At 44.8% G+C, this 24,300-nt stretch overlaps 1 protein-coding gene across 6 annotated transcripts in view; it reads right to left on the reverse strand.

The window, feature by feature from the left end:
* ECI2 (enoyl-CoA delta isomerase 2) overlaps positions 1 to 24,300 on the reverse strand; it is a gene marked incomplete at its 3' end in the record, with an annotated part of 37,462 nt that overhangs the window by 6,619 nt on the left and 6,543 nt on the right. For 3 of the 6 annotated variants that reach the window (XM_082234542.1, XM_082234540.1, XM_082234538.1), the window contains exons 2-6: positions 11,665 to 11,827; positions 9,344 to 9,442; positions 5,103 to 5,285; positions 3,460 to 3,529; positions 1,886 to 1,988 (exon numbers count right to left, since the gene is read on the reverse strand). In XM_082234542.1, coding sequence (XP_082090668.1) covers positions 1,886 to 1,988; positions 3,460 to 3,529; positions 5,103 to 5,285; positions 9,344 to 9,442; positions 11,665 to 11,772 — 563 coding nt within the window. In that variant the 5' untranslated portion in view covers positions 11,773 to 11,827. Of the gene's footprint in view, positions 1 to 1,885; positions 1,989 to 3,459; positions 3,530 to 5,102; positions 5,286 to 9,343; positions 9,443 to 11,664; positions 11,831 to 24,300 lie in introns of all 6 variants that reach the window. The other 3 variants (XM_082234541.1, XM_082234539.1, XM_082234537.1) reach the window with 1 other exon arrangement.

Raw genomic sequence — 24,300 nt, forward strand, 5'->3', positions numbered from 1 at the left:
GTTGCTCGGTCCCTGCTCCTGCCAACCTAGCAGTTTGAAAGCACGTCAAAGTGCAAGTAGATAAATAGGTACCGCTCCGGTGGGAGGGTAAATGGCGTTTCCGTGCACTGCTCTGATTCGCCAGAAGCGGCTTAGTCATGCTGGCCACATGACCAGCTGTACGCCGGCTCCCTCGGCCAATAAAGCGAGATGAGCGCCACAACCCCAGTCGGCCAGGACTGGACCTAATGGTCAGGGGTCCCTTTACCTTTACATAGTGGAACAGTCTTCCACACAGTGTCAGCAATTTCCCCACATCACAACACACATGCCAGCTATTGCCCAACGATACATCTCAGCCATTTTGTGTTTTACTTGCAGCCTAAAGGCAAAACCACTTCTCCTCCCAATGATTGATTTTCATCATGCTCCGATCCCTCACAGCGAATCACGATAATGATGCACCCACTTTCCAGACCCTCTCTAAAGGGCCCTGGGAAAGGAGGGTTAATTCCTTCAGGGTTTTTGCCTTTGTTTGACATCATTATTTCAAAGTACAGCAGACACATTGGGCTGTAAAACCGTGAAAAGGTGGTGTGTTAAGTGGCACATAAATGAAAGCAGATAATGTCAGTCTCTTGAACCTGAAAGATTCCACAGTATAATGAAGATGCTACTGGTGGTTTGTTTTTGGATTTTTTTAAAGATAGAGAAGTGGGAAGTATTGTACCCTCTCGGTCAGTGCAAAGTTGGCATCTGTGAACTCAAAACTGACTGCACCAGAGCAATTAAATACTTTAATGGGAGGTTTGCATTCTCCTATACTGCAGCTATAATGAATGCCAAAGGTTCACGTTGCTTTCAGGGTGCTTCTAGATATTTTGGTCAATCCCTGATAACAGGGCAAACAGGAAGTACTTCATATAAGAGATACTTCTTGATGTAGGGGGTTCTGCTTGGTTTTAGCTGGCAGTCCAAGTCAAAACCTTCCAGAGTCAGGCTGATCTTTTAAAGGTCTGTACAGGATGGGTGTGTTTCTCTCAAGTGACAGCAAACAGAGCTTTCATATACTAGCCCTGCAAACTAATTGAGGAAGCATCCTTCCATCCATTCACAGCAACGAATGGGCCCTCATCAACTAGTTATAACAAAAGCCTTCAACACAATTTGCTCAGTCTCCCCTACAAATACAAAAAGAAGGCATAATTTAGGATCCAGCACTATACCCTGTCACCTGTGATGGTGCTAATCTCTGTGACCAGCTTCCCCCAAAATGCAAGATTTGGGAGGCTCTATAGAAACAAAATTCAAGAACACCATCAATGATATTAGCTGAATTCTATGGGGTCCTTTGTTTAATTTAGTTGTTCCACTTGAAGTTGCTAAGTAGTCTTAAAATTTATGTATTTTATTAAATTTATATATTATGCATGCATTAATTTTCAAATTGGATATGGAAATAATCATAGGTAAGTATGGTATGTTTAAAATTGTTTTTACATAGATGTATCAGGTCCTTCTCAACTGCATTGTTATTCATATTGTGTAAGACAAAAACCTTTCACTTGTTAACTTACAAAGGGAATAGATACAAACTCTCCCATAACTTGCGTTTTCTTGGGCTTCACAATTTCTATTCCACACAAAATACACACATCAGTTGAGCTCCTGTGAAAAAAGCCACTGCTTCTAATGCCGAGAATTTATCAAAAGGTGCAATCCTTTGCACGCTTACTTAGGGGCAACCCCACTGAACTCCAGAGGGATTTGCTTCTGAGTAAGCAAGATCAGGCTACACATTTCAGTTTTCTCTTTTTTCAAAATGTCTTAAAATGCGGTGTCCCTCTCCCACCACACATTCTGCATGTCTGGTATGCATTTCAACACAATGCAAAACAAGTCTTACTTGAGCATTTCTGCAGAATTCTTTGCCATCTCCTCTAATCCATTTGCTGGGAGGTTAGTAAAGTTGTTCAGGTCATTTCCACTACAGTAGTAATCTCCATTACCTGTAAACAAGCACACACATCAGGAATTCTGAGCTGGTGAAATAAACACAAATGGAAAATAGCCAGACGATGTTTATGAATGAACATTCTCAATTTAAGTATTTAGCTTGTTATGGGCACAATAAAACATGTAGGATTTTTTTTATGCCTCTCTGATTTCAAATGGAAGATAGTGAACGCATGTTTAACTACTCCAGGAAAGTCAATAGAACATTAAAATTCCATCTTTGGCTGAATTGAGCTCTCAGTTACTTCAAGGTGGCTCAAAAGCTTAACAAGTATTTAACCAATTAAGAACCTTCCAGTTGCAATGTTTCTACTTGATTATATGGTCTCTGAAAATAATTGGGCTCCCATCTATTGGAGGCTTCTGCTGGTAAATGGAGCGGAGCACATTTTCGCCAATTCCCCTCCCTCTGCCTTCAGAAAAACTGCTGTGGGGAGCTGGGGAGGGGACACTGGGACCTGTAAGGGGAAGGGGAAATTGGTGGTAATCACCTCACTCCCCTTCTGCTGGATCAGAGCTGGGTTTTTTTTAGGATTCCCTCCTTGACAACGCTATCATCTGTAGAGCAAATGTGGTTTTATACAGGTACAGAAGAAAGAAAAATCAAATGTGTGGGCTACTAGGGAGGGGAACCTGGCTGCTTTGCTTCTCCTTGGCGGTTTTGCTGCAGAGACTCGCTGAGCCCCAAACTCTCTCCAGACAAACCACAATCTGCAACCAGGTTTAGCCCTATCAATGAATCAGACTCAAAGAGTTGGAAGGGACCCTGAGGATCATCTAGTCCAAACCCCTGCAATACAGGGCTATGCAGGGGTTTGAACCTGCAACCTTGCTGTTATCAGCGCCACGCTCTAACCAACTGAGCTATCCAGGCTGCAGCTCAGGGTTTGTCTGGAGGAGCTAATCTTGAGCCTGGGTTCCGAGGGCACATGAAGCGAAACCACGGCTTAGCTCAACACAACTCAGCTCAAGAGCCATCAAGGAGGAGAAAATTCACCAGGATTTCCTCTCTGGGAGCACACACACTTCAATTAAGCCATATGAAAACCATATCCCCCATCTCATACATTAATACATTCCTTCTGGGACACTTTGTCACCTTCAGATTTGCACCAGTTCCTTTGTGTTCTCTGTAGGCACAGCACACAAGGAAAAGGACCAAGCAGAGGGCCTTCTCAGTAGTGGCGCCCGACTTGTGGAACGCCCTCCCATCAGATGTCAAGGAAATAAACAGCTATCTGACTTTTAGAAGAAATCTGAAGGCAGCCCTGTTTAGGGAAGTTTTTTTATGTTTGATGTTTTATCGTGTTTTTAATATTCTGTTGGGAGCTGCCCAGAGTGGCTGGGGAAACCCAGTCAGATGGGTGGGGTATAAATAAATTGTTTATTATTATTATTATTATTTGAATACTGGGATTTTGAAAGAAAAACAAACTTGATAGAGAATACAGCGAAGGGTAGTACCTGTGAAAACCGTAATTACAGAGTCATCCTTTGCTGCTTCCTCAAGTGCTTCAACAATTTCATCGTACATCTGCACAGAATGAGAAAGGAAGAACAAGTACCATTTGATGTTACGGGAAGTTTGAGAAATTTGGGGGTAGCTAGCTGGATCTAAGACCAGCCTTTCTCAAGATGATTTAGGCTCCAGCTCCCATCAGCTCCAGCAAGCATGCCCAGGGATGGTCAGGGATGGAAATTGCAGTTAAAAACATTTGGGTGGAGCACCGGGTTTGGGAAGGCTGCCTAAGATTCTACAACATCAGCGTAGTCTCGGCTTAATCCAGAGCCTGGACAATACAGGAGCTCCTTTTTTACTCTCATCTTGCAAAAAAAAATTGCCCTGGGCATGCAGTGTATTTATAACTAATAAGAATGGGAAGCTCCTAAACAGGCAGCCCACTGGATTGTGCTCTTTTTTGTTTTAATCCTGCAAATATATACATGCTTAACATTTTGCTTATATGAAAGGAAGGACCAAGAGATGTGAGCTTGTGGATGAGCAGAGAAGCCATCCAAATGTTTTAAATGCATTTCCCTACCACCATCAGCCAGTGATTTGCATAGAGGTGAGCAAACACACAGTTTATTTTATCTTAAAGGTAAAGATAAAGGGACCCCTGACCATTAGGTCCAGTCGTGGCCGACTCTGGGGTTGCGGCCCTCATCTCGCTTTACTGGCCGAGGGAGCTGGCGTACAGCTTCTGGGTCATGTGGCCAGCATGACTAATCCACCTCTGGCGAACCAGAGCAGCGCACGGAAACGCCGTTTACCTTCCCACCAGAGCGGTACCTATTTATCTACTTGCACTTTGACGTGCTTTCGAACTGCTAGGCTGGCAGGAGCAGGGACCGAGCAACAGGAGCTCACCCCGTCACGGGGATTCAAACTGCCGACCTTCTGATCGGCAAGTCCTAGGCTCTGTGGTTTAACCCACAGCACCACCCGCGTTCCATTTATTTTACCCTAGTATACCCTAATTTTTGTACACATTACTTGGTGGGCGAACTACATTGCAAAATTCAGAGGATGGCTGTGTTTCCGTTCTTGTATCATTTTAGAAATTAGGGAGGTTTGCCTTTAATGTGCTAAAAATGAATTTCTCCCCCATCCCTACCTCCCATATTCCAGCTACTGTACTTCCCACGGACATTAATTTTGAGGCTTACTTTATTTTAGAGAAGCCTTCTCAAGAGGATGGGTCCCAGTCGTGCATATTATTAACGTATACAAACTGCAAAAGTCAATTTGTATATTGTTTCATTGTATTCTGAGGTTTTAAATTCTTATCTACTGCTTTAACATGTTCTAAGTATAAAGTAATTATTATTTTTTCATATAGAGTATGTATTATTTTGTTATATATATATATATATATATATATGAATGAAAGATTACAAAGAGCACCCAGGAAAAAAAAATGTGAGCAAAACATGGAGGGAAGAAAACATGAAATTGATAGTGCAGCAGGTAGTACAAGGGAAGGTAATCTGTCCTCTACTTTTCAGTTCTTAAAAGTTCTGCTGGATCTTTCTCTTTTTTAAAATTTCCATCTCACTTTCTTTGTTAGCCAATGATTTGTGACCTGTACGATGAACCAGCTTACCTTTTTACTGATAGCATTTTTCACCTTGGGGCGGTTTAACACAATCTTTGTGATGTTGTCTTTAGTAGAAACCTCTAGTGTTTCATAGGCAGCCTTGCTGCCAGGAGGAGTCGCTTCAACCTGAGAAGATTCTGCAGCCACCAAACTGGATACAAGTTCAATGTATTTCTGTCTTGCGCTGTCCTGGAACGAGAAGCCCACTCCAAATATAATAAAACAGGTGATGGATTACATATAGCTAGGGTCCAGATACGAAATGGTGAATACAGTGAAAATAGCACCAAGGTAAAGGATTCTAGCTTCAAAGTATTTTTTAATAAGATACTTAGTTTCATTTCACTTTTAATATTTGTACAGTGGTGCCTCGCAAGACGAAAAGAATCCGTTCTGTGAGTCTCTTCGTCTAGCGGTTTTTTCATCTTGCGAAGCAAGCCCATTGACGGATTAGCGGATTAGGACTTTTAGCGGCTTATCGGTTTAGCAGATAAACGGATAAGTGGCTTAGCGGCTTAGAAAAAGGGGGGGAGGGAGGAAAAAAAACCCGCAGGAACTCGCAAGACATTTTTGTCTTGCGAAGCAAGCCCATGGGAAATTCATTTTGCGAAGCACCTCCAAAACAGAAAACTCTTTTGTCTAGCGAGTTTTCCGTCTTGCGAGGCATTCGTCTTGCGGGGCACTACTGTTCTTTCAGGGCTCTACCATCGCCATCGATCCCCGGCATTGAATGTGTTGGCCTAGTGTGGGGCTCCGAGGAGAGCTTGGCTGTCTGGCTGGTGTACCGGCCACCTAGCGCACCAGCAGCCACCCTGTCAGGCCTGCTGGAGGCGGTGGCCGGCTGGGCCTTGGAGTTCCCCAACCTATTGGTACTGGGGGACTTTAACATCCATGCTGATGCCACTCCCTCCTCACAGGCTCTGGACCTGGTGTCTTCCATGGCGACACTAGGGCTCTCCCAGTTTGTTTCGGGCCCCACACATCAAGCAGGCCACACGCTGGATTTGATCTTTGGCGCCGGTATAGATGTGATCATGTCTCCCTCGATGAAGGTGCCATGGTCTGATCACTATGCACTGAAAGCCAGGATTGATTTTCCACCCCCACCCTGCTTAGGTGGCGAGCCAATTTGGGCTCGCCCGCGGAGGCTGATGGACCCTGATAGATTCCGTCAGGCCTTGCGGGACCTTGCTCCCCCTGGCGACTCATTGACTGAGCTTGTTGAGGGCTGGAATATCCAGCTCCTGGCAGCCATCGATGAGATCGCACCTAGGCGCCCTCTGCGACCCCGCAGAAACCGGGCTCCCTGGTTTACCGAGGAGCTTCGGAAAATGAAGCGGGACCTCAGACGGCTAGAGCGAGTATGGCGGGGTGCCCGTGACGGAGCTTCAAGAACATCTTATAGGGTTTTTATGAAAACCTACGAGATGGCAGTGAAGGCCGCTAAGAAGTCCTACTTCTCGGCCTCCATTGCCTCCGCTAGCTCTCGCCCGGCGCAATTATTTAGTATAATTAGGTCTTTAACGTCCCTCGAAGGACAGCCAAATTTAAATAACAATTCGGCACACAGCTGCGAGGCATTTGCGAGCTCTTTTGCGGAGAAGGTCTTGTTGCTCCGCCATGACCTCCCTGCCAATTTGGATACAATGAAGGAACTGGAGGCCCCTCGACTGTCCTCGGGTCCAGTATTGGACCACTTTGACCGGATATCCCCAGCTGATGTGGACAGACTCCTCCAAGCTGGAAAGCCCACCACTTGTCCTCTTGACCCGTGCCCGTCCTGGCTGATTAGAGCGTGTCCAGACGAGGTGCGGGCCCCCCTGGGTGATATCATCAATTTGTCCCTTGGCACTGGGATATTCCCAGGGGAACTGAAGGAGGCAGTGGTGCGTCCGCTCTTAAAGAAAACATCATTAGATCCTTTAGATCTATCCAATTACCGCCCGGTTTCGAATCTTCCATTCCTGGGTAAGGTGATTGAGAGAGCGGCTGCTGAACAGCTTGGTAGGTTTCTGGATGAAACATCTGCTCTCGACCCATTCCAGTCCGGCTTCCGCGCTGGTCATGGGACCGAGACGGCTCTGGTCGCCCTAACAGATGATCTCCGCAGGCAGCTGGATCGAGGCGGGTCGGGGCTGCTGATTCTTCTAGACCTGTCAGCAGCCTTTGACATGGTCGATCACGAACTCCTGGACCGCCGCCTTGCCGACGTGGGGATCCAGGGCACAGTCCTTCAATGGCTGCGCTCGTTTCTCTCCGGTCGGGGACAGAGGGTGGCGCTTGGGGGGGAATTGTCATCGCGCCACTCCTTGGTGTGTGGAGTGCCTCAGGGTGCGATTCTCTCCCCGATGCTTTTTAACATCTTTATGCGCCCCCTCGCCCAGCTTGTCCGGAGTTTTGGGCTGGGTTGCCATCAGTATGCCGATGACACCCAACTCTATCTGTTGATGGATGGCCATCCTGACTCGGCCCCAGATACACTGACCAGATGTCTGGAAGCTGTGGCTGGATGGTTACGTGGGAGCCGGTTGAAGTTAAATCCTTCGAAGACAGAGGTCCTCTGGCTGGGACGGAGCGATATGGAATTGAGGGGGCAACTCCCGTCTCTTGCGGGGGTGCAATTAGTGCCAGCATCATCCGTGAAGAGCTTGGGTGTAATCTTCGATACCTCCCTCTCTATGGAGGCGCAGATTACAGCTATAACAAAGGCGGCATTTTTTCATCTCCGCCAGGCTAAGCAGTTGGCTCCTTATCTCTCTCGCCCTGACCTAGCCACTGTGATCCATGCGACGGTCACCTCCAGACTGGATTATTGTAACTCGCTCTACGTGGGGCTGCCCTTGAGACTGACCCAGAAACTCCAGCGGGTGCAGAATGCCGCAGCGAGACTCCTTACGGGGTCTTCGCTGCGAGATCATATCCATCCGGTGCTGTACCAGCTGCACTGGCTCCCGGTGGAGTACAGGATCAGGTTTAAGGTGCTGGTTTTAACCTTTAAAGCCCTATACGGCCTAGGACCCTCGTACCTACGGGACCGCCTCTCCTGGTATGTCCCACAGAGAAATTTACGGTCTGCAAATAAAAACACCCTAAAGATCCCAGGCCTCAGAGAGGTTAGGCTGGCCTCAACTAGAGCCAGGGCCTTCTCGGCCGCGGCTCCAATCTGGTGGAACGCTCTGTCACAAGAGACTAGAGCCCTGCAGGACCTGGCATCCTTCCGCAGGGCCTGCAAGACAGAGCTGTTCCACCAGGCCTTTTGTCAGGGCGCAGCCTGACCCCCTCCTCTGGCAATCTGCACAAAAATTTGCTTGATGGTTGCCATTAATTTGATTTTAATTTGATTTAATTAATGTTATAATGAATGTTTTAGAATGTTGAACTATTTTTATTGTTGTTAGCCGCCCTGAGCCCGGCTTCGGCTGGGGAGGGCGGGATATAAATAAAATTTATTATTATTTATTATTATTATTATTATTACCGGCTTTCTTTATTGCTAAACACAAGGCAGTCTACAAGCAACAAAATATACAATGAGGAACATGCACCTTATAATAATCTGATCCAATACAGAAAGTCATAATAAAACATAACTTTAAAATATAGCGACTTATATCAAGTTAAACATTCAAAAATCTATTAGAACGTAATAGCACACAATAAAATCAACTCTCAAAACATCAGCAAATAACAATTACCGTATTTTTCGCTAATTGGACGCACCCGACCATAGGACGCACCTTGTTTTAGAGGGGGAGAACAAGAAAAAAAAATCTCCCCCTCTCTGCCCAGTGCCCCTTCAGTGAAGCGGCAGGAGGCGCTGCACAGAGAGGGGAAGAATTTTTTTTCTTGTTCTCCCCTTCTAAAACAAGGTGCCATTCAAGGTGTGTTCAGTCGCCTTTAGGCAGCTACCTTGGAAGCCTGGAGAGGCTTCACCAGCATGCTCTCCACAGGGAAGGTGCAGGCAAGAAGCAGCAGCCCACAGGATTGAACCCTCCTGCTTTCAGATGAGAGGGAGGTAGGAAGGAAACACAGGATCTCATTCTTCTCCCATGAAAATCCCTAATGAAACATTAGCCCCACCCAAAACTGATTCTGCCTGGGATGTTCCCTGGAGTAGGGGAGGTGGGTGGACAGTGCATGGCCCTATTTGATATAATGTGAACTGCCCTGGGAAGAACTTTTAATTTTGAAAGATGGTCTACAAATAACACAAAGGCCGAATTTGCCCTTCGTAGCATATTACTCACCTGTGGCAAATTGCCAAGTGATTGCCACGCATCCCATTTGGCCTTTTTGACAAAGTCTAGCATTCCTGGTTTGGGAGCTTTGCAGGGGCCCTCAGTAGCCTATGTGAAGAAGAAAGAAAGAAAAATCTAACCGTTTGAGTACGTTTACACTGATTAGCCAATGAAAAAGAATAGAAGCACCCACATGGATTCAATGGGTTGACTCACACATAATGCTAAATCATAGCAGACTAGCCTGACTGAGCCCAAGCAAAATGTTGGACTGATGTGCTCCCTTACTCCCATGCAGCCAGGCCAATGATTCCAGCAGTTTCATTTTACAGTGGTACCTCGGGATGCGAACGGGATCCATTCCGGAGCCCCGTTCACATCCTGAAGCGAACACAACCTGCGACTGTGCATCTGCGGATCGCAATTCGCTGCTTCCGTGTGACGTCATTTTGACCATCTGCGCATGCGCGAGCGGCAAAACCCGGAAGTTACGCATTCCGTTACTTCCGTGTCACCGCGGAGCGCAACCCGAAAGCGCTCAACCTGAAGCAACTTCAACCTGAGGTATGATTGTATTTTTAATAATTCTCATCTTACTGTTGCATACCAACCAATCCTGGTTCAAAACAATTTTTGATATGTTTCACAGGCCAGCTTCAAAACCCATGGTTTGAAACTGGCTTGTTATGAAACTTACCAGAGTTTGTTGCTCCCTGGTTTGAATCTAATGTTAAGCAAGGGATTATTTTTAAGTGAAACTGAGCTCTCCTGATGTCCTTCTCTTGGTCATGCCGGAGAAGGAGAAGGGAGAGGGAGCATGTGAACTCGATGCTTAATTTGCGCCTGGACAGGCCCACACAGTACCACACCATAGTTTAGTGCTGCACACAAATGTGGCCGTTATACACTCTGCTAATCAATACTTGAATATCAAGTATGTTTCAAAATTATTATGAAAAGCAGTCTGCATTTTAAGACTTCCAGAGTGGATAAAAATCAATTATTATTTTTGTTTAAAAAAATCAGATTTTTTATTTAAACAGATTTTTTTTTTACTTACATTGGATTTTTAAAATAAAATGCTTTTGGAGGAAAAATGTTTCTAAAGGTAGTTTTCTATTCAAGTTACATTATAGTACAAAGGCTATTCATCAGGAAATAAGGATTTGTTTTAAGTATTCCATGTGTGCTAAAACTCAGTCTAAGTTTTTTTAAAAAATTGTTTAACCACATTAGGTAACAAACATGGATACATGTGCTATAATGTTATTGTTTTAGTTAAACAAATTGTTTAAATTGTTACTAATGATTATTTTTTCCTTCCAATAAAGTATAGCAGAAAAGTTGTCCAAATATAAACAGTTAACTGATTAAACTTCACAATAATTTCATAATTATCTATGTATTTCTAATAGTATAACCAAATCAGTAATTATTGATATAACTGCAAAAACTACTATGAAAATTTATTATTCCAAAATAATAATATTCCAAAAATGAAACCTTCATCTGGTTTTAAATATTAAGATTATACCAGCAAGAATGAGTCTTTCTGTAAAAAGAAAGAAAGATTTGAATCAAGTCTTACTGACTGGTGATTTAAATCAATTTGATTTAAATCAAATATACCCTATACTAAACATTCTGATGAAATCAACAAAAGGCACGCAACAAATTTCTGGATTCTTAATTCCACTTGATACACCCACTACTGCAGTAAGATTTCTCTGCTCCTCCATGCAGTTTGGAGCACAGCCTCATCAAAGCCTCTTAAAAGTCACCTGAAATATATGCAGGTCTCACAGTCCTTTGAAAGGCCAAAATGGAGATAGTTGTGACTTCCATAGGGAAAGTGCAAGAAAGGCCCCTCTCCCTGGCTGTTGAATTACTCTGCCTCATAACATGAGGTAAGCAGAGAAGGACCAGATCCAAAGATGTCAACAGGGGTTCGTTGTAAGAATTCCAGAGACTCCTCCCCCATAACTAAATATATACAACTAACACATTAATATACTATCATTTCCAACATCTGTGGGACTTTTCCTGTGCGAGGAAGCAGCACCAAATGAAAGCGTTCTCTTGTTACATATGCTTGTAGAGTCCAGAGGTGGAAACGGGGTTTAAGAAAAACTCAAGAGAGCAACTAGGAAAAAGCTTGCTTCAGCTTGATAAACTAGCAGTTTTCAAAAGAAAAGCACACTTTGTGCAATGGACTGTGCATTTTTAAGCAACCCTTCGGCTGAAACAGCAGACTGGCTTAGCCAAACTGTTCCAACAATCATTTCTCCAGTGCTATATTCATTTTACAGACTGAAAACGGACAGAGCTACCTGTTTAAACAATGCATAAATATTCAGTTTGACTTGGTTGCCAGGATCCGTCTTCAAAAGCTTCAGCTGCTCTCTGGCCTTTTCAAAGTCTTCCTGGCTGAACTTCATGGTAGATTTAGTAGTGTGTAATTGTAGCGCAGGGAAATGAAGGCCGTACACTGGACTGCTGGGGGGGGGGGGAGAAAGGAAATAAAATCAATTCAGTTCTTGCATTCAAATCTTCAGTGGATCGTAAAATCAACACTTAAGTTACTTACTCATCAAGTGTTCAAAAGCCTTCAAATACAAGACCAGTTAATAAGTACAGTACAAAAAAAGCTGCGTGGAAAATCATGGCGAAACCTGCGGTCCAATTAACCTTTGGACAAGATTACTGGTATGTAAGCCAATCTTCTGTGTAAACATTAACTCGTGGATTTTGTTGGGACGCTAGCAAAAAGGAGCAAAACGTATAGGAAAGGGATGTCGTTCAAGTAGGAATTCCATACACACCCATCCAAAAAATAAGCAGTCCAGCTGGAGTTTCTGTTTTGCTTTCAGGCCAGTGAATGAAAACGAGAGAGAAGACAAGGGTTCTTCTTCCTCCTGCCCTGCCCCACTCACATTTCACACACAAGGAATCTGTGGCCTCCAAGAATTCCCACTATCCATGACCACTGGTCCACGCTGGTTGGGGTTGATGGGAGTTGGAATCTGACATCATCTAGAGCTCTAGGGGTTCCCAATCCTTGACTCATGTGCCTAGGTTGCTTCTGCGCTGAGCCCTGTCTCATCAGCAAATTGCAATGGTGTATTTGCTCGTAATTTGGATTAAAACACTGACTGAATCAGGTGAGGGAAGCAGGGGAGACACCACTGCTTTAAGTATTTCTGTTCAGCATTTGGCCTTCTAAATACTACAGCAAGAACGCCAAGAATCTCTGTCCCATCGAAATCTTCCCAAAATGAATGCATGGAGAATGTCAGAACTATAGAGGTGCATCAATTAGTAGCAAGTGAAACCTTAAAAAACCAAAAAACCCGCGTTCTAAAAATTGTATTCTTGGCAAGATTAAAAGCATTCCCCTTTTCAACTATATCACAGACACGTGTTCTTTATTATCCTGGCTCTCAGGCCACTTCATTATAATTCTGGGCAGTTAGCCTTATTTACCTCATTAGGCACTCTTGTAATGTCTTTAAAATAATTCGGTTTATCTCCATATAACACAACAAGCTTCTATTTGGCAGTTAATCCCTAATTAATAAATAAAGACATCCTTGGTTTTTAGAAGGCACTTCTACCAGGGACCTAACAGCTGGATGATGACCTCTCCCTGAAGAGAACATTTAACACAACCCCCGCCCATCCCCATTCCCCAAGGGGGATATAGTCTTATCAAGAGACTATTGACCTTCCACAATGCCAGGCAGAATCAAAGCAATTTTCTAAAAGGCTACTAAAGGCCTTAATCCAATACAAAGAGTTTTCAAAAAAAACTGCACAGCAGGAGTGATTGCTTAGCTGGGGAAAACTGCTGGGAAATTGCAAGAGAGTGTAATTATGTGCATGATAGCGAGTCCCTGCTTACAGAATTTATCATCGACATAGCCTAAGATCCTATACAGCTAGGGTGCCATTAAAAAGAAAAAAGCACTACAAAGGCAAACCTATGCATGTTCACTCAATTTTCAACCAGGCTTACTCCCTGGTAAATGGGTTTTAAGATTGTAGCCTATGCTGTGCAGCAAAGCTGGCTGTTCTCTTAAGCAACTGTGCCAAGTCACACAGGGCAATGTTGAGCAGGTTGAAGGGCATTCCAAAAAGTTTTGCACGCGATAGTCAAGCATGGTCTAGCGCAGGAATGTCCAAAGTCCGGCCCCTGTGGCAGTTTATTTCCTGGGGTAAAATCCTTTTAAAAACTTCAAGAACTTAACTTCAATCCTAAAAAAGCTCAACCACCTCAATCCTAAGACAACTTTGGGGTAAAATCATAAAAAATGTCAAAAACTTCAATCCTAAAAAAAGGTCAACAACTTTGGTTCGGCCCTCATGGCCCCTGACTTCATCAAATCTGGCCCTCTTAGAAAAAAGTTTGGACACCACTGGTCTAGCGAGTAACAAACTTTCCAATCTTCCCACACTGCTAATCTTCTCTGTATCGTTCCAATTTTAGTATATGTGCTGCCGAAGCGAGCACTCCAATCTTCCCACACTGAATCATACAACAGTTTTTGCGAGAGGTGGCTTAAATGGGGTGTATGGCGGGACATCTCAAGGAAGTCTACTCAATATTGAACCAGTGTATAGTTAGCAGAGTAAAAACTTAAAACACGGTGCAGGATTCCCCCAAAATAGACCAGAGGCAATTAATATTTCATCCAGCAGAGCTTTACTGAAGGCAAATGAGCATAATGGTCACAAATCCAACACATTCAGGATTGGAACTGTCCATAAGAAATCCAGTTGCAGCAGACTTAACTTAAACTTACAATAGCTTATAATAAAACCTTATTTTAAAATGGTATCCCTTTCCCACCTACACAGCTATGATATGCCCACTAATGTAGACAGAACATCATGGGGTGTAAACGTAAACAAATCACTATTACCCGCTGCCCACGAAGTGTGGAAAAATCAATCACAATTCTGCACAGAGCTTACAGCGGAAAAATCATTGGGTAATGCTAGCTGGAAGTGATCCAATCAGGAAAGCAATGCTACAAAATATAGAGGACTATCGTGGTATGATGGTATGTGCAATGAACAAAACAGGATGCAGCCGGCTATGCTCCCTTTACCCACAAACTCTCTCCAGCAGGTGGCTGGAACTTGGTCCAGTGGAGCAGTGTGAAGAGATGTCCTCTGCTCCTGGAAGGAGATGATCTAAGTTCATGCAAGGAGAGCAAAAAGGTCCATAGGTACCTTCACAGAACCTTCTCAAAGCTGTTCCAACGGGGACAGTGAGTTCAGGTTACAACTTCCTGTGCGCCACCCCAAAGTATCAGCTAGGCAGCTGGTCAAAGTGGAGGAGATACAAGGCATGTACCGTATTTTTCGCTCCACAAGACACATTTTTTTTTCCTTAAAAAGTAAGGGGAAATGTCTGTGCGTCTTATGGAGCGAATGTGTGGTCCCTGGAGCAGAATTGCCCAAGGGCAAAAAGCAGATCATGCTTTTTTTTGGGGGGGAGTGGGTGTTGAAACAAAGGCGCTGATCGTTTGCCTTTCGGGAATGAGATAAGGAATGCTAGCAATAAAGGAGGATGCCTGGGAGGGGGGAGGTAAAGACAGCAAACTTGCAAAGAGAGGAGGCAGGAAGACTAAAGCAATGAGGAGAGAAATTAGAAGAAAAGGAGGAGCAAAAAGCTGCTCCACCTAAGGAAAAGACACTAAGGCAAACAAGAGGGAAGGGGGTGTTGAAAGGAAACAGCTGGTCAGTAAGGGATCAGGAGGGAGATAAGGGAGGCTAGCGATAAAGGAGGCTGCCTGGGAGGGGGGAGGTAAAAGCCCATGGATCCTCGGGATTTTTACATTGGGTCACCCCAAATTCACCATCAGATCACATAGCATGTCCATGGCTACAGCTTGCACCAAAAAATCACACATCCACTGTTTCGTGGGGCTGCAATAGTGCAAAAACGTGGTTACAAAGCACGGATCCACATGGATTCTCAGGAATTTTGCATTGGGCTGCCCCAAACTCACCATCAAATCACATGTCTGTGGCCATAGCATGAACCACAAAAATCACACATCCACTGTTTCATTCAGAATTTTTTTTTTCTTGTTTTCCTCCTCTAAAAACTAGGTGCGTCTTATGGTCAGGTGCGTCTTATGGAGCGAAAAATACGGTACATATATTTCTTCCCAAAAAGTGCATTCTTCCATTGTCTCCCGAGGCAGACGGATGCCAGCCAACAACCCTTCTTCATCTTGCAGGAAATCCTTACGAGACAAAAGTGGGCGTTGCATTGCAATGGGCTTGGTGCCTTACAAAGACAGGAAATACCCATCTCTGCACCTAATTTCATTGTGCATGATCAATATTTCAAGCAACAGTTAGAGTTTCCCACTTCTTTTGAAGCTGGTGTTCATGAATGCAAACCTATGTAGGTGTGTGAATGAAAAATAAACAAGTGAAAGGTTTGTGTGACCATTCCCTTGGCGCATTTGGCTGCAAAGCATAATTCCAGCAGATCATCTTTTTCAGGAAGGGAAACACTTCTTGTTCTTTTTCCAGGATAAATTCACAGCTAGATCTCATGGTTCATAATCCTATTACGGATAATCCTATCAAATGAATAGCATGCCCGCTAGACAATCTTGTCAATATATTCTGAAGCAGAAAAGTAGATTCTCTTTTATCCTTTTAATGATCTTTCCTCAGGCCTGAGTTCCACTGTGTCAAGCTTTTGTTAGGGAAGGCTTTTATATTAAAAAGATAACACTTTAATAATCAATTAGTTGGTATACTGTCATCTTGTTTTGGCTATTTCTCTCTCTGCAATTAGGAAGCATAGAAATAATGAGTTCTGGCACGCACCTTCTCTTCAGCAGCAGTCTTGCCCTCGGAGAGGAAAAAAGGCAAAGCACAAGATTTCTTATATTTGCTTCCAGAACCTTGGACGCCATCTCCCCTCTCCCCGCATCCTCTTCTAATTACCTTTCTCGTCCACTACATCTGTCTAAACTATTTTAATTTAAGAGGATGCAATGACTACAAAGAGTCTAAAGAATAATTAGTATTTATTGAGTGTAAGAATGAGAAAGCATAAACCTTTAATCACCCCTAGCTGAAGCCAACTGGTAAATTAAAACAAGGAAAGGCATTTCAGATTCAGGTTCTTTTTTTAACTTCCGAAATCGTTGAAGTTACTTATTTATTACATTTGTATCCCAACTTTGTGAGAGCTGGACCATAAAGAAGGCTGATCGCCGAAGAATTGATGCTTTTGAATTATGGTGCTGGAGGAGACTCTTGAGAGTCCCATGGACTGCAAGAAGATCAAACCTATCCATTCTTAAGGAAATCAGCCCTGAGTGCTCACTGGAAGGACAGATCGTGAAGCTGAGGCTCCAATACTTTGGCCACCTCATGAGAAGAGAGGACTCCCTGGAAAAGACCCTGATGTTGGGAAAGATGGAGGGCACAAGGAGAAGGGGACGACAGAGAATGAGATGGTTGGATGGTGTTCTCGAAGCTACCAACATGAGTTTGACCAAACTGCGGGAGGCAGTGAAAGACAGGAGTGTCTGGCGTGCTCTGGCCCATGGGGTCACGAAGAGTCAGACACAACTAAACAACTAAACAACAACATCCCAACTTTCCTCCTAAGGAGCTCAAGGCAGCCTATACGGTTCTCCCACTCTCAATATTATCTTAGCAACAACCTTGAGAGGTAGACAGTAAGAACTGTTCAGCAGTCTCAAGAGGTGGTGGCCTCTCCAGAGGATTTTTAAGCAGCAGGTGGCCATCTGTCATGGATGCTTTAGCCAAGATTCCTGCATTGCAGGGGATTGGACTAGATGACCCTCAGGTCCCTTCCAACTCTACAATTCTAGGATCAGGTTGACTGTTGATGACTGGCCCATGGTCAGTGAGTTTCAAGCCCATTGGGCATTTGAACTGTGGTCTCTGATGCCTGGCATTCTAGGCACTTCACCACACAGGCTTGAAAATTACAAATTAATTTGCCAACTTCTTATTATTTTAAAAATACGGTCTCTTTGAAGGGTACAGGAGCCACCACCAGGACAGGAAGGGTTTGTAAAGAACTTGGCAATCTGGGGGTGGAGCCAGGACAGAACTTGGAAGTTTCCTGGTTTTTCAGATCCCAAGTACAGTGGTACCTCAGGTTACATACGCTTCAGGTTACATATGCTTCAGGTTACAGACTCCGCTAACCCAGAAGTAGTGCTTCAGGTTAAGAACTTTGCTTCAGGATGAGAACAGAAATCGTGCTCCGGCGGCGCGGAAGCAACAGGAGGCCCCATTAGCTAAAGTGGTGCTTCAGGTTAAGAACAGTTTCAGGTTAAGTACGGACCTCCGGAACGAATTAAGTACTTAACCTGAGGTACCACTGTATTGGTTACCTGACAAGACGTGGTTTTATTGTTCTGACTTAGTAAGATAACGGCTGACTGACAACTTTCACTGCGAAGTGTGCTAGGAACTGGACAAATAACCCTCCTGCCACAGACACCGTTAACTAAAATGGAGTTAAACAGCTCTTGAAAGTAGCCTTTGTGTGCATTCTGTGACATTCCCCAGAATCACCAACAGAGACAAGAAGTTCTGAGGCAGAAATGTTCTCGTGCAAAGGGCTCCCTGAGGACAGCAAGTCTGAAAATCATTAGCATAGAAACTACATGGCGTAAGAGTAAATGGTGGTTGTGAACCCTGCATTTTCAAGTGAGGTACATAAGTTTCACTCTTACGGCCCCAAATATTGACAAAACAGATGCTTAGTGCTCTTGAAAGAGCAATTTTGGATTCCCATTGAAAACAAACGGCTCAATTCCCCCAACAAATCTAATCCTTAAGAAACTCTTTCAGCTCTAACAAATGAAGCAGTAAAGACCCCATTTACCTGCTAGTTCTAGTATAACACTACATGGTCCATTAGTTTCCCCCCTAGCAATTGTATTCTCGGATCACCCACTGCTACCGTCTTCAAGATGAGCTCTCGTAAAACTGCCGTCTTCAAGTCACAAGACCCGAAGCAGGCTAACTCAGTTCAATAGAACCATTTGTGAGTTATTTACTTGAAGACTATACAGCTCCCTGTTTATAGAATAGATCCAAAGTCCCTGAAAGGCACTCAAAACCACTGATTCGCAGTAGGGGTTTGTTTTTTAATAAAAGTTGTTTTTTTTTACAATCAAGAGCATGATCGTTCTCAAATCCATTCTAAAAGCAGGTTTCTTCTGCACTCTCCATTAACCCAGGATGGGTGTGGGTGGAGATTTACACGTACTTTCTTCTGTCCCATTCCAAAAGCAAGGAAGGATTTTCAAATTGCAAGGTGCTTTGAGTTCCCCATTCTTACAGATAAGGCATTTTTTAAAAAAAATATTGTAGAACCAAAGGAACAGGATGTCCACACAGCAGCTCAGAAGGCATTCTTGTACATTTTCACATCTAAAAATCACCACAACCTATGCCGATTACATATTCTACATTTTCCTTCACATCCTTAGGTTTGTAACTTCCATACAGCTAGAAACTTAAAATTGTCATTTCAGGGTCATGGCAGAAAATGATAACATCCTTTACCTTGTTTCTCAAATACATCTAAATGCCCACTTAAGTTGTTAGATCTTACTAAGACTGCAATTCTACTCAACAGGGTGGGGAAACCTGGGACCCTCCAGATGTTGTCGGACTTTCAAACCCATCAGCCCCAAGCAGCGTTGCCAATGGTTCTTTATTTTATTTTGGAACTATTATATGCCACTTTAAAAAAACCACCATGATGGATGCTGTCGTCTAACAACATTTGAAAGGCCCATCCCTGCTATTCAGTTACCCGAGTGTAAGGATGGAGTTATCTGCCAATTAAGTCTCTCATTCTCGTTTTTCCAGTCATAAATTAAGCCCACTAATTCTCAATTAAATAACAATTTTCATGAAAAATTGCCAGCATTTAATGCAGATTTCTCTGTGTACGTAGTCACAAATTGTTGACAGTGGCTCCAGGAGATAAAAAGGGAAGAGGACAGAAAAAGACAGACTCTGAGACACGCACACACCAACCAACAGAGAGAGGAAGAGGCAAAACAAAAGCAGCACAGCTGTCCCTCAGACCCTAGAAGGGGACAGGGGGAGAACAAGCCAGCAGACCTGCACTGACCTCAGTTGGACCTACTGCCTTTTAAATCATTAATCTTCAACCCTGATTGCAGTTTGGGCACTGGGGACTGAATTTAGCTTACTTGCAAGTGTATGTCAATCTTCTGCAGAGCTCCTTCACCTTTGTACTAAAGAAGGAGTTTCAGCAGGTTCAGCTTGCTGTGCAAGGCTAATGAAATCTGTACCTGATGCAATCTTTACTGTACAAGTATTAGAACCGCAAGCTGTTCCCCTTAACAGCTGCATGGGGGTTGCATTGGGCGCACCTTTTTATCACTGTCACATACCAATAGCTCGAATGGCATCCTTTGCACCTGATCCTTCCCGCCTTCTGTTTTTTGTTTTAAAGAGACCAAACCAAGAAACAGGGGTGCTGAAGGGGGGGGGCATCCGAACGGCACATCAGCATGCACACACGGCACGGGGCGTGCTAACATCATGTTTGCATGCCACAGGGCATGCGTGCAGGGCATGTTGTCGTCATGCAGCCCAGGCTGCCTCAATCACACAGGCAAGGCAGCGCACATGCCAACATAGAAAATAAATGGTGGCCATTCTATGGTGCAATTCACCCATGGATCACTATCCACCAGTTGAAGCCCGACACTTTTAAGCAGTACAGTGGTTCCTCGGGTTAAGTACTTAATTCGTTCCGGAGGTCCGTTCTTAACCTGAAACTGTTCTTAACCTGAAGCACCACTTTAGCTAATGGGGCCTCCTGCTGCCACCGCGCCGCCGGAGCACGATTTCTGTTCTTATCCTGAAGCAAAGTACTTAACCTGAAGCACTATTTCTGGGTTAGCGGAGTCTGTAAAATGAAGCGTATGTATCCTGAAGCGTATGTAACCTGAGGTACCACTGTATCTCCAGCTGTGTGCAATACTGAAAGGACAATGCTTTTCTGTTACATTTGAGATCAATAATTCTCTGTCGCACGAGCACCTCAAACAAACTGAGCACATTGTCACTAGGGTGGCCAGGTGCCCCTGTCACGCAAGTTATACATGCTGAAATTCCCTCTTCTACATAACTTTTGCATTTGGCTGCTCTCAAAATTCCACTATGAACCTGTACGCGGTCTTATGGGCAGATCCTCATCCTTGCAGCATCACCAATGATGTTCAAAAGACAGAACTTTGTTGCACAAAAGTATGAAGTAACTATGAAATTACCCTACAGTGGAATTCTAAGGAGATGTGGCTACTACAAACATTTAGGATCTGGGTAGTAGTCTACAGTCCTGAATACACTGGTGCCCCCCAAGAAGAATGCCTCGCAAGACGAAAAACTCGGAAGACGAAAGGGTTTTCCGTTTTTATGTTGCTTCGCTAGACGAATTTCCCTATGGGCTTGCTTCGCAAGACGAAAATGTCTTGCGCTTTTTTAAAAAAGCCGCTTGAAGAGGCGCAGTTGCGACGGACCGTGCTTCGCAAGACGAAAAACATCGCAAGACGAAAAGACTCGCGGAACAAATTCTTTTCATCTTGCGAGGCACCACTGTACTCTCACATGGAATAAATGACCATCCAAAACCCAGCATTAGAGAGCTCATGAATCATGCAGTACATCTTCTTTGCAAAAAATCGTTCTTAAAGCATTCCTTCACTTTGCAAAAGATGTTGCACGCCACTTTATCTGTATTCACACTGAGCTCTTAGTTCTACATTTAGCATTGGAAACGTTGTTCCTCCTAGATGGATTGCATGTGCCACATTCTAAATGAGCACTAAACTCATTAGTTCAACCTTCAAGCAGTTCAGTGCAACACGGCTACTACGGTCCCTACAGCAGAACCTTCCAATTAGCTCAGTCAGGGAGGGCAGATATTCATGATTAGATCAATGGGTTTGTGTCTCTCATTGCTATTTTAGAAGGCTAGAAAACAGCTTTCGCGATTCTCTACAGTTAGGAAGGTAGGCAGGAGGGGATAGTTACTGGGAACAGGAAAGTATGCGGGAACACCACATACTAGTTAATTTTAGCTCACATTTAAATTTGGAATGGCTTAAGGCCAAACTATCTGTTATATGCAATGGTAGCCTGATGGCTCTTCATTAACAGGAGAAGCTGCTTTAGAAGGAGGTGATTTGAACCAGAGAAGTAACAGGCAAAGCATTCTCTGAAAGTGGCCTTTTCAGTCAAAGGCGTACCTAGGCTCCCTTGTGCCCCCTTGGCAAGGAGCTGTATCTGCGCCTCCCCCAGGGGGGGAAATGCTATTCTCCAGTGGGCAGGGGCCAACGCTCCCCACTGTGTGTGCACAAAATCTATAGTTGCTAAAGGGCCAAGGGAAAGGCACTCTGCACATGCCCAGAGACTCTACTACAGTTTTGCATCTCCCAGAGTGCAGACCAGGCACTGAAAACAGTTGAGCCCTGGCCCAAATTCACACTTGCTGCCCCAATTCTCACGTCCCTCATTGTTCGTCAGATTCCTCTTCTTCTCACTCTCTCACAACCACGTCCCCGCTCCCCGTCTTTGCGTGCCGCTGAGCGTAACTGGAAGAGGGGCAAGATGGAGCCACCTGAAGCCACAAGCTTCGCCCCAAGTCTCCTGGCCCAGGGGAGTTCAGCCGCCTCGCTTCTCCTCCTGGCCGTCCTTTCTCACCTGTCCTGCGGGCCAACCCAGCTGGTGGTTTTGGTGGCGTGGTCGATGTAGACTTTGCCACTGTAGTCACTAGGTTCCTCCCCACCCTTGGGCATGGGCAGCTCCTGCCTGGGCATATTGCCCACCACTGTTGGCTGCAGCTGGCAGACAGGTGGGCCAAGCCTGGCAGTAGCCCCATGCAAACAGCTCAGCCACCCCCAGCCAAGCCGGTGGCCTGGCAGGTTGGGGCCAGGACACAGGCCTGGCCAAGACGGCTTTCCTTTTATACCTTCTGGGCTCAACGAGGCATGTGACCCTCCCCTGTCCTGAGTCTACTCCACCTGAGGAATGACACACCTCCTCCCCGAGCTAGCGGGCCCCACCTGGGCAGTGGGTCCTTACTGGACTTCCTTCAGAGAGCTGACAGCTGTAAGTTCAGGATACCTGATAGCGCTCAAAAGATCTCACTCACAAGTGTTGGTGCTGACCTTTAAAGCCCTAAACGGCCTTGGTCCTGTATACCTGAAGGAGCATCTCCACCCCCATCGTTCAGCCCGTACACTGAGATCCAGCGCCGAGGGCCTTCTGGCAGTTCCCTCATTGCGAGAAGTGAGATTACAGGGAACCAGACAGAGGGCCTTCTCGGCGCCTGCCCTGGGGAATGTCCTCCCTTCAGATGTGAAGGAAATAAGTAGCTATCTTCTCTTTTAAAGACATCTGAAGGCAGTCCTGTTTAGGGAAGTTTTTAATATGTAATGCTGTATTGTTTTTATCACTCGATTGGAAGCCACTCAGAGTGGCTGGGGAAACTCAGCCAGATGGGCGGGGTATTAATAATAATAATAATAATAATAATAATAATAATATCTCATGAGATAATTTTGCTCTCCTTGACATCTTGCAAGACTTTGATGAGATCCTGCAGGAAATCAGCACCTACTTCACGTCACATCAGTGCAGGATGGGGGCTCAACAGCTTTGGCTGCCCCCGCCTAACAAAAATCCTGGCTACACCCATGTCTGCCTCTGACCACTCATCGTCATCCCACCATCAGTCCCCTGGCTATGAGCCTTCTCCTCTTGGGGGGTTCCCCAGCTGGTGCCAACCACCATCCCTCTGCATCTAGCCAGTCCAAGACACTTGGCTACTACAGCCATGGCATCTGACCAAACCTGGAAGGAGAGGGAGAGAGAGTGGATTCACATGCCCTGGCCAGTGCCTGCCTCCTGCGACTACAACCATCTGGACTGGGAAAGAGCCTGACCGTCTACTTGCACACATGTGCACACACGCCCTCCACTGCCACAGGAAAGCCTTGTAACTGGCCTGGGGTGCCAAGCAAAGGTGCAATTTTTGCTCACCCACCCCAGGCCTGCACTCTTGGTGGGGGCCAGTTTGACCAACCCCTAAGTATATCCTGTTTTCAGTTTAAAGACAGGGGATGGTGGCTATTGAGAGCCAGTGTGGTGTAGTGGTTAAGAGTGGTAGGCTTGTAATCTGGTGAACCGGGTTCGCTTCCCTGCTCCTCCACATGCAGCTGCTGGGTGACCTTGGGCCAGTCACACTTCTTTTAAGTCTCTCAGCCCCACTCACCTCACAGAGTGTTTGTTGTGGGAGAGGAAGGGAAAGGAGAATGTTAGCCGCTTTGAGACTCCTGAAGGGGAGTGAAAGGCGGGATATCAAATCCAAACTCCTCTTCTTCTTCTATTGGGCTACTGCTACACACACTTGTGCAGATTGAAGATTTCCCCCAACCTTCCTTTTACTGTTTGCACTGATATGTGTTTGTGAACATGTGACATTAAACGTGCAGTAAATGTGTCAGCTTAAGCAGCTTTTACAGCGGTAGTGCACAAACAGGTTCTTGCTCAATGCCAGCCTCAAGTTCTTGGCAGGGAGAAATGGGTAATTCTAAGGCTGTGTGCTCCATGACCTCAAGTCTATAATTTTTCTTCTTTTCCCTCTTTGTTAAAGCTTAAAAATAAATTATATGCTAAAAACCTGTTTGCGCATTGTGATTTGGAACACTGAACCCTACAATTACTTATTTTTCTGAAACATCTGTAGGTCTCCTTGCCATAATTAAGCCCTGAATTCGTAGCTTAAAATAACTTTGAATTTAGTCAAAAGACTACAATCACGGGAAATGCATGATGTTACTACAAGGAATCTGTGACTTGGTTTCTAGAAGACATTGAGGAGCTAGAGGGTGATAGGT

The sequence above is a fragment of the Podarcis vaucheri genome (assembly GCF_965113315.1).
Source record: "Podarcis vaucheri genome assembly, chromosome: 8".
Lineage (NCBI taxonomy): Eukaryota > Metazoa > Chordata > Lepidosauria > Squamata > Lacertidae > Podarcis > Podarcis vaucheri.